Source organism: Oncorhynchus clarkii, chromosome 9 (assembly GCF_045791955.1).
Source record: "Oncorhynchus clarkii lewisi isolate Uvic-CL-2024 chromosome 9, UVic_Ocla_1.0, whole genome shotgun sequence".
NCBI classification, from domain to species: domain Eukaryota; kingdom Metazoa; phylum Chordata; class Actinopteri; order Salmoniformes; family Salmonidae; genus Oncorhynchus; species Oncorhynchus clarkii.
This window is the reverse complement of record NC_092155.1, coordinates 4,975,218-4,990,837: the sequence shown is the minus strand read 5'-3', so window position 1 is coordinate 4,990,837 and position 15,620 is coordinate 4,975,218. Positions and strand designations below refer to the sequence as shown.

The window sequence follows — 15,620 nt, the reverse complement described above, 5'->3', positions numbered from 1 at the left end:
GAGAGAGAGAGAGAGAGAGAGAGAGAGAGAGAGAGAGAGAGAGTAGAAAGCAGAGAGAGAGAGAGAGAGAGAGAGAGAGTAGAAAGCAGAGAGAGAGAGAGAGAGAGTAGAAAGCAGAGAGAGAGAGAGAGAGAGAGTAGAAAACAGAGAGAGAGAGTAGAAAGCAGAGAGAGAGAGAGAGAGAGAGAGAGAGAGAGAGAGAGAGAGAGAGAGTAGAAAGCAGAGAGAGAGAGAGAGAGAGAGAGAGTAGAAAGCAGAGAGAGAGAGAGAGAGAGAGAGAGAGAGAGAGAGAGTAGAAAGCAGAGAGAGAGAGAGAGAGTAGAAAGCAGAGAGAGAGAGAGAGAGAGAGTAGAAAGCAGAGAGAGAGAGAGAGAGAGAGAGTAGAAAGCAGAGAGAGAGAGAGAGAGAGAGTAGAAAACAGAGAGAGAGAGTAGAAAGCAGAAAAAGGAGAACTCTGGAAGTGGTACCATTGTATATGTATTTATTGGTTTTGCAATAATTGTATTTGATTGGCATTTCCCCATTAGAACCGGCAGGTAGCCTAGTGGTTAGAGTGTTGGGCCATTAACCGAAAGGTTGCTGGATCGAGCTGACAAGTCGTTCTGCCCCCTGAACAAGGCAGTTAACCCCACTGTTCCCCGGTAGGCCGTCATTGTAAATAAGAATTTGTTCTTAACTGACTTTTTTAGAAAGAACTACCATACTTCTATTTCCCAGTTACAACTACCATACTCAGTATGAGCCAGACCACTAACAGATGTGAGGTGACCAGGAGGAGAGCTACCGGATAGAAGTGTCTGCCAGGTGCTGCTGGAGTCTTCTGTTCCCCCTTAAACCCAGACCACGACCCAGCTCCTCTCTCTGGGTCCCAACAACCCACTATCTGGCCCTGCTGGAGACGAGAGCTGGGGGAGGGGGAAGTGGGGGAGGGGAAGTGGGGGGGAGAAGAAGAAGAAGAAGAAGCAACGAGAGAGGATAAGAGAAGAAGAGGGAGCAGATAAAGAAAGGAGAGAAGAAGAGGGAGCAGATAAAGAAAGGAGAGAAGAAGAGGGAGCAGATAAAGAAAGGAGAGAAGAAGAGAGGTTAGATGGAGAGAAGAAGAAAGGTTAGATGGAGAGAAGAAGAGAGGTTAGATGGAGAGAAGAAGAGAGGTTAGATGGAGAGAAGAAGAGAGGTTAGATGGAGAGAAGAAGAGAGGTTAGATGGAGAGAAGAAGAGAGGTTAGATGGAGAGAAGAAGAGAGGTTAGATGGAGAGAAGAAGAGAGGTTAGATGGAGAGAAGAAGAGAGGTTAGATGAAGAAAAGAAGAGAGGTTAGATGGAGAGAAAAAGAGAGGTTAGATGGAGGGAAGAAGAGAGGTTAGATGGAGAGAAGAAGAAAGGTTAGATGGAGAGAAGAAGAAAGGTTAGATGGAGAGAAGAAGAGAGGTTAGATGGAGAGAAGAAGAAAGGTTAGATGGAGAGAAGAAGAAAGGTTAGATGGAGAGAAGAAGAAAGGTTAGATGGAGAGAAGAAGAGAGGTTAGATGGAGAGAAGAAGAAAGGTTAGATGGAGAGAAGAAGAGAGGTTAGATGGAGAGAAGAAGAGAGATTAGATGGAGAGAAGAAGAGAGGTTAGATGGAGAGAAGAAGAGAGGTTAGATGGAGAGAAGAGAGGTTAGATGGAGAGAAGAAGAAAGGTTAGATGGAGAGAAGAAGAGAGGTTAGATGGAGAGAAGAAGAGAGGTTAGATGGAGAGAAGAAGAGAGGTTAGATGGAGAGAAGAAGAGAGGTTAGATGGAGAGAAGAAGAGAGGTTAGATGGAGAGAAGAAGAAAGGTTAGATGGAGAGAAGAAGAGAGGTTAGATGGAGAGAAGAAGAGAGGTTAGATGGAGTGAAGAAGAGAGGTTAGATGGAGAGAAGAAGAGAGGTTAGATGGAGAGAAGAAGAGAGGTTAGATGGAGAGAAGAAGAAAGGTTAGATGGAGAGAAGAAGAGAGGTTAGATGGAGAGAAGAAGAGAGGTTAGATGGAGAGAAACTAAAACAGAAAGCCAATCAGTAAAGCAGTTTGGTCTGAAAGAACCTGACAGAAACTACAAATTAAAAAGGAGAGGAGAGGAGGAGGACACACACACACACACACACACACACACACACACACACACACACACACACACACACACACACACACACACATCCTTATGCCCCTACCTCCTCATGCAGTCCAGTGCTCTGTTAAAGTGCTCCTTGCTGAGTGTGTGTTCGTCTCTTAGCAACATACACTGTTCTAAAGTCACAGACATGGAGGTCCTGTCTTTGGCACTTTTACAGCTGGTCAACCTGACACCATTCAACCTCCTACACACCTAGAGAGAGAGAGAGAGAAAGAGAGAGAGAGCGAGAGACAGAGAGAGAGAGAGTCAGACCTTTGCACTCCTTCAGCTAACATATGAAGTCAAAGATTAAAGGTCAGAGGTTATCTTACGGAGGCAGCGAGCCACAGGACCTCGACGTTCTTCCTCTTCTTCATCTCCAAAGACTGCTCCAGAGAACACAACAAGTCCTCCACAGCTAACGGGGACCGGGACCAGGGCAGGGCTGGAGGGAGGGAGGGAGGGAGGGAGGGAGGGAGGAGGGAGGGAGGGAGGGACAGGGGGGAGAGCGAGAGGAGGAAGAGGGAGATAAGAGAGAGGGAGGGAGGGAGGGAGGGAGGGACAGGGGGAGAGCGAGAGGAGGAAGAGGGAGATAAGAGAGAGGGAGGGAGGGAGGGAGGGAGGGACAGGGGGAGAGCGAGAGGAGGAAGAGGGAGATAAGAGAGAGGGAGGGAGGGAGGGAGGGAGGGAGGGAGGGAGGGAGGGAGGGAGGGAGGGAGGGAGGGAGGGAGGGAGGGACAGGGGGGAAAGCGAGAGGAGGAAGAGGGAGATAAGAGAAAGGGAGACAGCTGAGATCCAAATTCTTTCAGCAGTCATCTGTAAAAGCTGAAGTATCAGAACTACTTAAAGGTTGAAGTATCAGAACTACTTAAAGGTTGAAGTATCAGAACTACTTAAAGGTTGAGGTATCAGAACTACTTAAAGGTTGAAGTATCAGAACTACTTAAAGGTTGAAGTATCAGAACTACTTAAAGGTTGAAGTATCAGAACTACTTAAAGGTTGAAGTATCAGAACTATTTAAAGGTTGAAGTATCAGAACTATTTAAAGGTTGAAGTATCAGAACTACTTAAAGGTTGAAGTATCAGAACTACTTAAAGGTTAATAGTAATAGTAGTGAAATAGTATTCTGCAGGTGAATGTCAGCTGGTGGTTTGTTGGTTGTATTAGTAGAATTACTCAGGGTGGGAGGTTTGTGTGCGTGTGTGTGTGTGTGTGTGTGTGAGACTTACTCAAGTTGGGTAGTTTGTCTCTCAGGGTCTTGTAGTAGGACTTCAACATCTCACAGCTTCTGAGGTTGATCCTTTCTTGGAGAGAACTGTCTCCGAACCTAGATATATAAACAGACAGAACTGTCTCCGAACCTAGATATATAACAGACAGAACTGTCTCCGAACCTAGATATATAACAGATATAACTGTCTCCGAACCTAGATATATAACAGATAGAACTGTCTCTGAACCTAGATATATAACAGATAGAACTGTCTCCGAACCTAGATATATACACAGATAGAACTGTCTCCGAACCTAGATATATACACAGAACTTAGATATATAAACAGATAGAACTGTCTCCAAACCGACAGAGACAGACAGACAGACAGGCAGACAGGCAGGCAGACAGGCAGGCAGACAGGCAGTTAGTTACCTCTCGGCTAGACTCTGTTGCTGGTTGATGCCGATGTTAAACAGTAACGGGTGAACTCTTAAGTCCCGCCCATCTCTCAGTTCCCCTGGTAACAACAGGTACGTCTCCGACGGCAAGGGGACTTCCACACAAAAACAACCCCTAGGGACGAGAGAGAGAGAGAGAGAGAGAGAGAGAGAGAGAGAGAGAGAGAGAGAGAGAGAGAGAGAGACAGAGAGAGAGAGAGACAGAGAGAGAGAGAGAGGGACAGAGACAGAGACAGAGACAGAGAGAAGGGGAGAGAGAGAGAGAGAGAGAGAGAGAGAGACAGAGACAGAGACAGAGAAAGAGGATTATAAAACAAGATTATTTGCTTGTGATACCATCAAGAGTTACAGATCGTTGTGTGTGTGTGTGTGTGTGTGCGTGTGTGTGTGTGTGTGTGTTACCGTAGTCCAGTGACAGAGGGCAGTAGATCTGTGGGTTGTTCTGATTTGGCTTCAGTTATTTTGAAGGAGACTCTATTCAGGTCTGATACTCCCATCTCCATATCCTCTAGCATACCCACCTCATCACCTAACACACACACACACACACACACACACACACACACACACACACACACACACACACACACACACACACACACATACACACACACACACAGAGAGAGAATGAGAGACAACATAACAGCAACATGTGTGTGTGTTTATATATCTGGGGAGAAATCGGGGGAGAAGGGCTTTGGTCAGGGAGGTGACCAAGAACCCGATCGTCACTCTGACAGAGCTCCAGAGTTCCTCTGTGGAGATGGGAGAACCTTCCAGAAGGACAACCATCTCTGCAGCACTCCACCAATCAGGCTTTTATGGTAGAGTGGCCAGACAGAAGCCACTCCTCAGTAAAGGCACATGACGGCATGCTAGGAGTTTGCCAAAAGGTACATAAAGACCCAGACCATGAGAATGAAACCAAGATGAAACCAAGATTGAACACTTGGTCCTGAATGCCAACCGTCACATCTGGAGGAAACCTGGCACCATCCCTACGGTGAAGAATGGTGGTGGCAGCATTATGCTGTTGGGATGTTTTTCAGCGGCAGGGACTGGGAGACTAGTCAGGATCGAGGGAAAGATGAACGGAGCAAAGTACAGAGAGATCCTTGATGAAAACCTGCTCCAGAGCACCCAGGACCTCAGACTGGGATGAAGATTCCCCTTCCAACAGGACAACGACCCTAAGCACACAGCCAAGACAACGCAGGAGTGGCTTCAGGACAAGTATCTGAATGTCCTTGAGTGGCCCAGCCAGAGGCCGGACTTGAACCCGATCGAACCTCTCTGGAGAGACCTGAAAATAGCTGTGCAGCGACGCTCCCCATCCAACCTGACATATTTTGAGAGGATCTGCAGAAAAGAATGGGAGAAACTCCCCAAATACAGGTGTGACAAGCTTACAGCGTCGTACCCAAGAAGACTCGAGGATGTAATCGCTTCGCTTTTTAATCGTTGCTTTAACAAAGTACTGAGTAAAGCGTAGAAATACAATGTAAATGTGCGACCGGGAGTTCCGTGAGACGTCGTCCGGGTTAGGGAGGGTTTGACCGGTAGGGATATCCTTGTCTCATCGCACACCAGCGACTCCTGTGGCGGGCCGGGGCGCAGTGCACGCTAACCAAGGTAGCCAGGTGCACAGTGTTTCCTCTGACACATTGGTTGGGCTGGTTTCCGGGTTGGTGCGGTTGGCTTCCGGGTTGGATGAGCGCTGTGTTAAGAAGCAGTGCGGCTTGGTTGGGTTGTGTATCGGAGGACGCATGACTTTCAACCTTCGTCTGTCCCGAGCCCGTACGGGAGTTGTAGCGATGAGACAAGATAATACTTACCAACAATTGGATACCACGAAATAATGATAAAATAAATTAATAATAAAAACTTTATTAAAAAACTAAGTGCCCCGGGGAACAAAACATCGCTATTTTGGGTCCATGGCCAGGAAACTCCACAGACCTTACTCCCATTGAGAATTTGTGGTCAATCCTCAAGAGGTGGGTGGACAAACAAAACCCCACAAATTCTGACAAACTCCAATCATTGATTATGCAAGAATGGGCTGCCATCAGTCAGGATGTGGCCCAATAGTTAATTGACAGCATGCCAGGGCGGATTGCAGAGGTCTTGAAAAAGAAGGGTCAACACTGCAAATATTGACTCTTTGCATCAACTTCATGTAATTGTCAATAAAAGCCTTTGGCACTTATGAAATGCTTGTAATTATACTTCAGTATTCCATAGTAACATCTGACAAAAATATCTAAAGACACTTAGGCAGCAGACTTTGTGAAAATTAATATTTGTGTCATTCTCCAAACTTTTTGCCACGACTGTAGATACATTATTTATATATATAGTATGTATAGATATAGATACATTATGTATAGATATAGATACATTATGTATATATATATAGTATGTATAGATATAGATACATAATGTATATATATAGTATGTATAGATATAGATACATAATGTATATATATAGTATGTATAGATATAGATGCATTATGTATAGATATAGATATATATAGATAGATATATACATTATGTATAGATATATACATTATGTATAGATATAGATACATAATGTATATAGTATGTATAGATATAGATGCATTATGTATAGATATAGATATATATAGATAGATATATACATTATGTATAGATATAGATATATATAGATAGATATATACATTATGTATAGATATAGATACATTATGTATAGATATTTATATATATAGATAGATATAGATACATGATGTATATATATATATAGATACATTATGTATAGATACAGATACATTATGTATAGATATAGATATGTTATGTATAGATATAGATAGACATAGATGCATTATGTATAGATATATATATAGACATATCATATATACACATAATGTATCTATATTTATCTATCTATATATATCTATACATAATGTATCTACATATCTATATATCTATATATATATATATATATATATATATATATATATACATACTGTATCTATATCTATACATAATGTATCTATATATATCTATATATATATATCTATACACAACATATCTATATCTATCTATATCTATACATAATGTATCTATCTATCTATATCTATACATAATGTATCTATATCTATACATAATATATCTATATCTATCTATCTATCTATCTATCTATCTATCTATCTCTATACATAATGTATCTATATCTATCTATCTATCTATCTATCTATCTATATATATATATATATATACATAATACTATATCTATACATAATGTATCTATCTATCTATATCTATACATAATGTATCTATATCTATACATAATATATCTATCTATCTATCTATCTATCTATCTATCTATCTATCTATCTATCTATCTATCTATCTATCTATCTATCTCTATACATAATGTATCTATATCTATCTATCTATCTATCTATCTATCTATCTATCTATCTATCTATCTATCTATATATATATATATATATATATATATACATACATAATGTATTTATATCTATGATAAATATATGTGTTAATGTGTGTGTGTGTGTGTGTGTGTGTGTGTGTGTGTATAACTCACTGTAGGTGCTGAGCAGTCCTTCAAACTGTGTGATGAGCCCAACCTCACAGAGCTGCAGCAGGAAGACTTTATCCTCCAGACCCGAGTACAGCTTCAATACAAACCCACACACCACCGCACACAGCTAGAGAGACGGGAGGGAGAGAGAGAGGGGGGAGGGAGAGAGGGAGAGAGAGAAGGGAGGGAGGGGGGAAGGAGAGAGAGAGGGGAGGGAGGTAAGAATGGAGAGAGAGAGGGGAGGGAGGGAGGGAGGGAGGGAGGGAGGGAGGGAGGGAGGGAGGGAGGGATGGAGAGAGAGTGGGGAGGGAGAGAGAGGAGAAAGACAGAGTGTGGGAAAGGAGAGAGTGGGGAAGGAGAGAGTGTGGGAAAGGAGAGAGTGGGGAGGGAGAGGGAGGGGAGGGAGAGAGACGGAGGAGGCAGAGAGAAAGGGGAAGGAGAGAAAGTGGGGAGGGAGAGAGAGTGGGGAGGGAGAGAGAGGGGAAAGAGAGAGTGTGGGAAAGGAGAGAGTGGGGAAGGAGAGAGTGTGGGAAAGGAGAGAGTGGGGAGGGAGAGGGAGGGGAGGGAGAGAGACGGAGGAGGCAGAGAGAGAGAGAGAGGAGGGAGAGTGAGGGGAAGGAGAGAGAGGAGAGGGAAAGAGAAAGGGGAGAGAGAGGTGAAGAAGAGAGAGTGGGGAGGGATAGGGAGATAGAGAGGTAGGGAGGAAGTGATAGAGGGAGGGAGAGGGGGATAGAGAGTGAGGGGAGGGAGATAGGAGAGAGGTAGGGAGGGAGAGGGAGGCGAAAGAGACGGGGATAGGAGAGACATATTGAGAGATACATCAAAGGACGTAGGTCATGTTAGGGACCACCTGGCTGAAGACCACATGTTAGAGATCTAACCAAACATGACCACATGTTAGGGACCACCTGGCTGAAGACCACATGTTAGAGATCTAACCAAACATGACCACATGTTAGGGACCACCTGGCTGAAGACCACATGTTAGAGATCTAACCAAACATGACCACATGTTAGAGATCTAACCAAACATGACCACATGTTAGAGATCTAACCAAACATGACCACATGTTAGGGACCACCTGGCTGAAGACCACATGTTAGAGATCTAACCAAACATGACCACATGTTAGAGATCTAACCAAACATGACCACATGTTAGGGACCACCTGGCTGAAGACCACATGTTAGAGATCTAACCAAACATGACCACATGTTAGAGATCTAACCAAACATGACCACATGTTAGAGATCTAACCAAACATGACCACATGTTGGAGATCTAACCAAACATGACCACATGTTAGAGATCTAACCAAACATGACCACATGTTAGAGATCTAACCAAACATGACCACATGTTAGAGATCTAACCAAACATGACCACATGTTAGAGATCTAACCAAACATGACCACATGTTAGAGATCTAACCAAACATGACCACATGTTAGAGATCTAACCAAACATGACCACATGTTAGAGATCTAACCAAACATGACCACATGTTGGAGATCTAACCAAACATGACCACATGTTGGAGATCTAACCAAACATGACCACATGTTAGAGATCTAACCAAACATGACCACATGTTAGAGATCTAACCAAACATGACCACATGTTGGAGATCTAACCAAACATGACCACATGTTAGAGATCTAACCAAACATGACCACATGTTAGAGATCTAACCAAACATGACCACATGTTAGAGATCTAACCAAACATGACCACATGTTGGAGATCTAACCAAACATGACCACATGTTGGAGATCTAACCAAACATGACCACATGTTAGAGATCTAACCAAACATGACCACATGTTAGAGATCTAACCAAACATGACCACATGTTAGAGATCTAACCAAACATGACCACATGTTAGAGATCTAAACAAACATGACCACATGTTAGAGATCTAACCAAACATGACCACATGTTAGAGATCTAACCAAACATGACCACATGTTAGAGATCTAACCAAACATGACCACATGTTAGAGATCTAACCAAACATGACCACATGTTAGAGATCTAACCAAACATGACCACATGTTGGAGATCTAACCAAACATGACCACATGTTAGAGATCTAACCAAACATGACCACATGTTAGAGATCTAACCAAACATGACCACATGTTAGAGATCTAACCAAACATGACCACATGTTAGAGATCTAACCAAACATGACCACATGTTAGAGATCTAACCAAACATGACCACATGTTAGAGATCTAACCAAACATGACCACATGTTAGAGATCTAACCAAACATGACCACATGTTAGAGATCTAACCAAACATGACCACATGTTAGAGATCTAACCAAACATGACCACATGTTAGAGATCTAACCAAACATGACCACATGTTGGAGATCTAACCAAACATGACCACATGTTAGAGATCTAACCAAACATGACCACATGTTAGAGATCTAACCAAACATGACCACATGTTAGAGATCTAACCAAACATGACCACATGTTAGAGATCTAACCAAACATGACCACATGTTAGAGATCTAACCAAACATGACCACATGTTAGGGACCACCTGGCTGAAGACCACATGTTAGAGATCTAACCAAACATGACCACATGTTAGAGATCTAACCAAACATGACCACATGTTGGAGATCTAACCAAACATGACCACATGTTAGAGATCTAACCAAACATGACCACATGTTAGAGATCTAACCAAACATGACCACATGTTAGAGATCTAACCAAACATGACCATATGTTAGAGATCTAACCAAACATGACCACATGTTAGAGATCTAACCAAACATGACCACATGTTAGAGATCTAACCAAACATGACCACATGTTGGAGATCTAACCAAACATGACCACATGTTAGAGATCTAACCAAACATGACCACATGTTGGAGATCTAACCAAACATGACCACATGTTAGAGATCTAACCAAACATGACCACATGTTGGAGATCTAACCAAACATGACCACATGTTGGAGATCTAACCAAACATGACCACATGTTAGAGATCTAACCAAACATGACCACATGTTGGAGATCTAACCAAACATGACCACATGTTGGAGATCTAACCAAACATGACCACATGTTAGAGATCTAACCAAACATGACCACATGTTAGAGATCTAACCAAACATGACCACATGTTGGAGATCTAACCAAACATGACCACATGTTGGAGATCTAACCAAACATGACCACATGTTGGAGATCTAACCAAACATGACCACATGTTGGAGATCTAACCAAACATGACCACATGTTAGAGATCTAACCAAACATGACCACATGTTGGAGATCTAACCAAACATGACCACATGTTGGAGATCTAACCAAACATGACCACATGTTAGAGATCTAACCAAACATGACCACATGGAGTAACCAAACATGACCACAGAGATCTAACCAAACATGACACATGTTAGAGATCTGACCAAACATGACCACATGTTAGAGATCTAACCAAACATGACCACATGTTAGAGATCTAACCAAACATGACCACATGTTGGAGATCTAACCAAACATGACCACATGTTAGAGATCTAACCAAACATGACCACATGTTAGAGATCTAACCAAACATGACCACATGTTAGAGATCTAACCAAATATGACCACATGTTGGAGATCTAACCAAACATGACCACATGTTGGAGATCTAACCAAACATGACCACATGTTAGAGATCTAACCAAACATGACCACATGTTGGAGATCTAACCAAACATGACCACATGTTGGAGATCTAACCAAACATGACCACATGTTAGAGATCTAACCAAACATGACCACATGTTAAAGATCTAACCAAACATGACCACATGTTAGAGATCTAACCAAACCAAAACTATACAAGAGATCTAACCAAACATGACCACCCCCCCCCCCCCCCCCCCCCCATCCCACCACACTACTCACTGCCTGGCTGAAGACAGCATCTCGTCTGTGTGTCAGGGCCTGACCGTGGCAGGCTGATGCTGCTGCCCCCTGTAGGAGGACGAAGGTCATGGCACACCGGGCCCTCTCCACCGCGTCACTCACACACTCCTTCAGAGTCACAACTAGAGGGAGAAGTTGTTCTTGCCACGAAGGGAACGGGTCTGGAAGAGGGGCGAGAGAGGCCTGCCAAGGAGCGCGGGAAGAGTCTGGAAGAGGGGCGAGAGAGGCCTGCCAAGGAGAGCGGGAAGAGTCTGGAAGAGGGGCGAGAGAGGCCTGCCAAGGAGCGCGGGAAGAGTCTGGAAGAGGGGCGAGAGAGGCCTGCCAAGGAGAGCAGGAAGAGTCTGGAAAGGGGGAAGAGAGAGTTCAAATCCATTCAATTATCCGTGGAACAAGATAATAATAAAAGTTAATAAATAAAAAGTTGCAAACAGAAATGGATCCTTCATTAAAGTTCTCCCCAATCTGAATCGGTCGGAGTGATTGAAGATATAGTAACCTTTCCATTCACTTATAGATATTTTCTTAAGGAACCAAGGAAGGAAGGATGTAGGAACCAAGGAAGGAAGGATGTAGGAACCAAGGATGTAAGAACCAAGGAAGGATGTAGGAACCAAGGTAGGAAGGATGTAGGAACCAAGGAAGGAAGTATGTAGGAACCAAGGTAGGAAGGATGTAGGAACCAAGGTAGGAAGGATGTAGGAACCAAGGAAGGAAGGATGTAGGAACCAAGGATGTAGGAACCAAGGAAGGAAGGATGTAGGAACCAAGGTGAGAAGGATGTAGGAACCAAGGAAGGAAGGATGTAGGAACCATGATAGGAAGGATGTAGGAACCAAGGTAGGAAGGTTGAAGGAACCAAGGTAGGAAGGATGTAGGAACCAAGGAAGGAAGGATGTAGGAACCAAGGAAGGAAGGATGTAGGAACCAAGGAAGGAAGGATGTAGGAACCAAGGTAGGAAGGATGTAGGAACCAAGGTAGGAAGGATGTGGGATCCAAGGTAGGAAGGATGTAGAAACCAAGGAAGGAAGGATGTAGGAACCAAGGAAGGAAGGATGTAGGAACCAAGGAAGGAAGGATGTAGGAACCAAGGTAGGAAGGATGTAAGAACCAAGGAAGGAACGATGTAGGAACCAAGGAAGGAAGGATGTAGGAACCAAGGAAGGAAGGATGTATTTCTGAAGTATTGCTACAGTTTAGGTCCGTACCAGTGTTCTGTGAGGTGGTGGTGACATCATTCTGTGTCTGTGAGGTCACTTCCTGTTTCCTGTGCTCCCTCTCCTGTAGCCGGTCCACCATGGCGATGATGCAGTTCAGACTCATAGCAACGTTAGCCAAAACCCTGTCCTAAACACACACAACATTAGCCCACACCCTGTCCTAAACACACAATGTTAGCCCACACCCTGTCCTAAACACACAACATTAGCCCACACCCTGTCCTAAACACACAACGTTAGTTCACACCCTGTCCTAAACACACAACGTTAGTCCACACCCTGTCCTAAACACACAACGTTAGCCCACACCCTGTCCTAAACACACAACGTTAGTCCACACCCTGTCCTAAACACACAACGTCAGTCCACACCCTGTCATAAACACACACACAACGTTAGCCCACACCCTGTCCTAAACACACACACAACGTTAGCCCACACCCTGTCCTAAACACACACACAACGTTAGTCCACACCCTGTACTAAACACACAACGTTAGTCCACACCCTGTCCTAAACACAAACACACACACAACATGAGCCCACACCCTGTCCTAAACACACACACAACGTTAGCCCACACCCTGTCCTAAACACACGCACAGTGTTAGCCCACACCCTGTCCTAAACACACACACAACGTTAGCCCACACCCTGTCCTAAACACACAACGTTAGTCCACACCCTGTCCTAAACACACAACGTCAGTCCACACCCTGTCCTAAACACACACACAACGTTAGCCCACACCCTGTCCTAAACACACGCACAGTGTTAGCCCACACCCTGTCCTAAACACACAACGTTAGCCCACACCCTGTCCTAAACACACAACGTTAGTCCACACCCTGTCCTAAATACACAATGTTAGTCCACACCCTGTACTAAACACACAACATTAGTCCACACCCTGTCCTAAACACACAACGTTAGTCCACACCCTGTCCTAAACACACACACACACAACGTTAGCCCACACCCTGTCCTAAACACACACACAACGTTAGCCCACACCCTGTCCTAAACACACAAACAACGTTAGTCCACACCCTGTCCTAAACACACGCACAACGTTATCCCACACCCTGTCCTAAACACACAACATTAGTCCACACCCTGTCCTAAACACACACACACACACACACAACGTGAGCCCACACCCTGTCCTAAACACACACAACGTTAGCCCACACCCTGTCCTAAACACACAACGTTAGTCCACACCCTGTCCTAAACACACACACAACGTTAGCCCACACCCTGTCCTACACACACAACATTAGTCCACACCCTGTCCTAAACACACAACGTTAGTCCACACCCTGTCCTAAACACACACACAACGTTAGCCAACACCCTGTCCTAAACACACACACAACGTTAGCCCACACCCTGTCCTAAACACACAACGTTAGCCCACACCCTGTACTAAACACACAACGTTAGCCCACACCCTGTACTAAACACACAACGTTAGCCCACACCCTGTCCTAAACACACACACAACGTTAGCCCACACCCTGTCCTAAACACACACACAACGTTAGCCCACACCCTGTCCTAAACACACACACAACGTTAGCCCACACCCTGTCCTAAACACACACACAACGTTAGCCCACATCCTGTCCTAAACACACACACAACGTTAGCCCACACCCTGTCCTAAACACACACACACAACGTGAGCCCACACCCTGTCCTAAACACACAACGTTAGCCCACACCCTGTCCTAAACACACAACGTTAGCCCACACCCTGTCCTAAACACACACATTAGTCAACACCCTGTCCAGCACATTAGTCCACACCCTGTCCTAAACACATTAGTCAACACCCTGCCCAACACATTAGTCAACACCCTGTCCTAAACACACACATTAGTCAACACCCTGTCCAACACATTAGTCCACACCCTGTCCAACACATTAGTCCACACCCTGTCCAACACATTAGTCCACACCCTGTCCAACACATTAGTTCACACCCTGTCCAACACATTAGTTCACACCCTGTCCTACACATTAGTCCACACCCTGTCCACCACATTAGTCCTCACCCTGTCCAACACATTAGTCAACACCCTGTCCTCCACATTAGTCCACACCCTGTCCTAAACACATTAGTCAACACCCTGTCCAACACATTAGTCAACAACCTGTCCTCCACATTAGTCCACACCCTGTCCTAAACACATTAGTCCTCACCCTGTCCAACACATTAGTCAACACCCTGTCCTACACATTAGTCCACACCCTGTCCAACACATTAGTCAACACCCTGTCCAACACATTAGTCAACACCCTGTCCTACACATTAGTCCACACACTGTCCAACACGTTAGTCCACACCCTGTCCTACACATTAGTCCACACCCTGTCCTCCACATTAGTCCACACCTTGTCCAACACATTAGTCAACACCCTGTCCTCCACATTAGTCCTCACCCTGTCCAACACATTAGTCAACACCCTGGCCAACACATTAGTCAACACCCTGTCCTACACATTAGTCCACACCCTGTCCAACACATTAGTCAACACCCTGTCCAACACATTAGTCCACACCCTGTCCTACACATTAGTCCACACCCTGTCCTACACATTAGTCCACACACTGTCCAACACGTTAGTCCACACCCTGTCCTACACATTAGTCAACACCCTGTCCAACACATTAGTCCACACACTGTCCAACACGTTAGTCCACACCCTGTCCAACACATTAGTCCACACCCTGTCCAACACATTAGTCCACACCCTGTCCTACACATTGGTCAACACCCTGTCCTACACATTAGTCCACACCCTGTCCAACACATTAGTCAACACCCTGTCCAATACATTAGTCAACACCCTGTCCAACACATTAGTCAACACCCTGTCCAACACATTAGTCAACACCCTGTCCTAAACACATTAGTCCTCACCCTGTCCTAAACACATTAGTCAACACCCTGTCCAACACATTAGTCCACACCCTGTCCAACACATTAGTCAACACCCTGTCCAACACATTAGTCAACACCCTGTCCAACACATTAGTCAACAC

The 15,620-nt window shown here is 44.4% G+C and overlaps 2 protein-coding genes across 3 annotated transcripts in view; one reads left to right on the top strand and one right to left on the bottom strand.

The window, feature by feature from the left end:
* LOC139415792 (galactose-specific lectin nattectin-like) overlaps positions 1 to 15,620 on the top strand; it is a 1,187,935-nt gene that overhangs the window by 499,961 nt on the left and 672,354 nt on the right. The gene's annotated exons all lie outside the window — the stretch shown is intronic.
* LOC139415789 (type II inositol 3,4-bisphosphate 4-phosphatase-like) overlaps positions 470 to 15,620 on the bottom strand; it is a 30,474-nt gene continuing 15,323 nt past the window's right edge. Inside the window, exons 10-18 of the mRNA XM_071163879.1 lie at positions 12,557 to 12,695; positions 11,330 to 11,691; positions 7,396 to 7,519; positions 4,209 to 4,335; positions 3,781 to 3,921; positions 3,362 to 3,459; positions 2,463 to 2,575; positions 2,189 to 2,343; positions 470 to 905 (exon numbers count right to left, since the gene is read on the bottom strand). Of these exons, the coding sequence (XP_071019980.1) occupies positions 707 to 905; positions 2,189 to 2,343; positions 2,463 to 2,575; positions 3,362 to 3,459; positions 3,781 to 3,921; positions 4,209 to 4,335; positions 7,396 to 7,519; positions 11,330 to 11,691; positions 12,557 to 12,695 (1,458 nt within the window). The 3' untranslated portion in view covers positions 470 to 706. The remainder of the gene's footprint in view (positions 906 to 2,188; positions 2,344 to 2,462; positions 2,576 to 3,361; positions 3,460 to 3,780; positions 3,922 to 4,208; positions 4,336 to 7,395; positions 7,520 to 11,329; positions 11,692 to 12,556; positions 12,696 to 15,620) is intronic.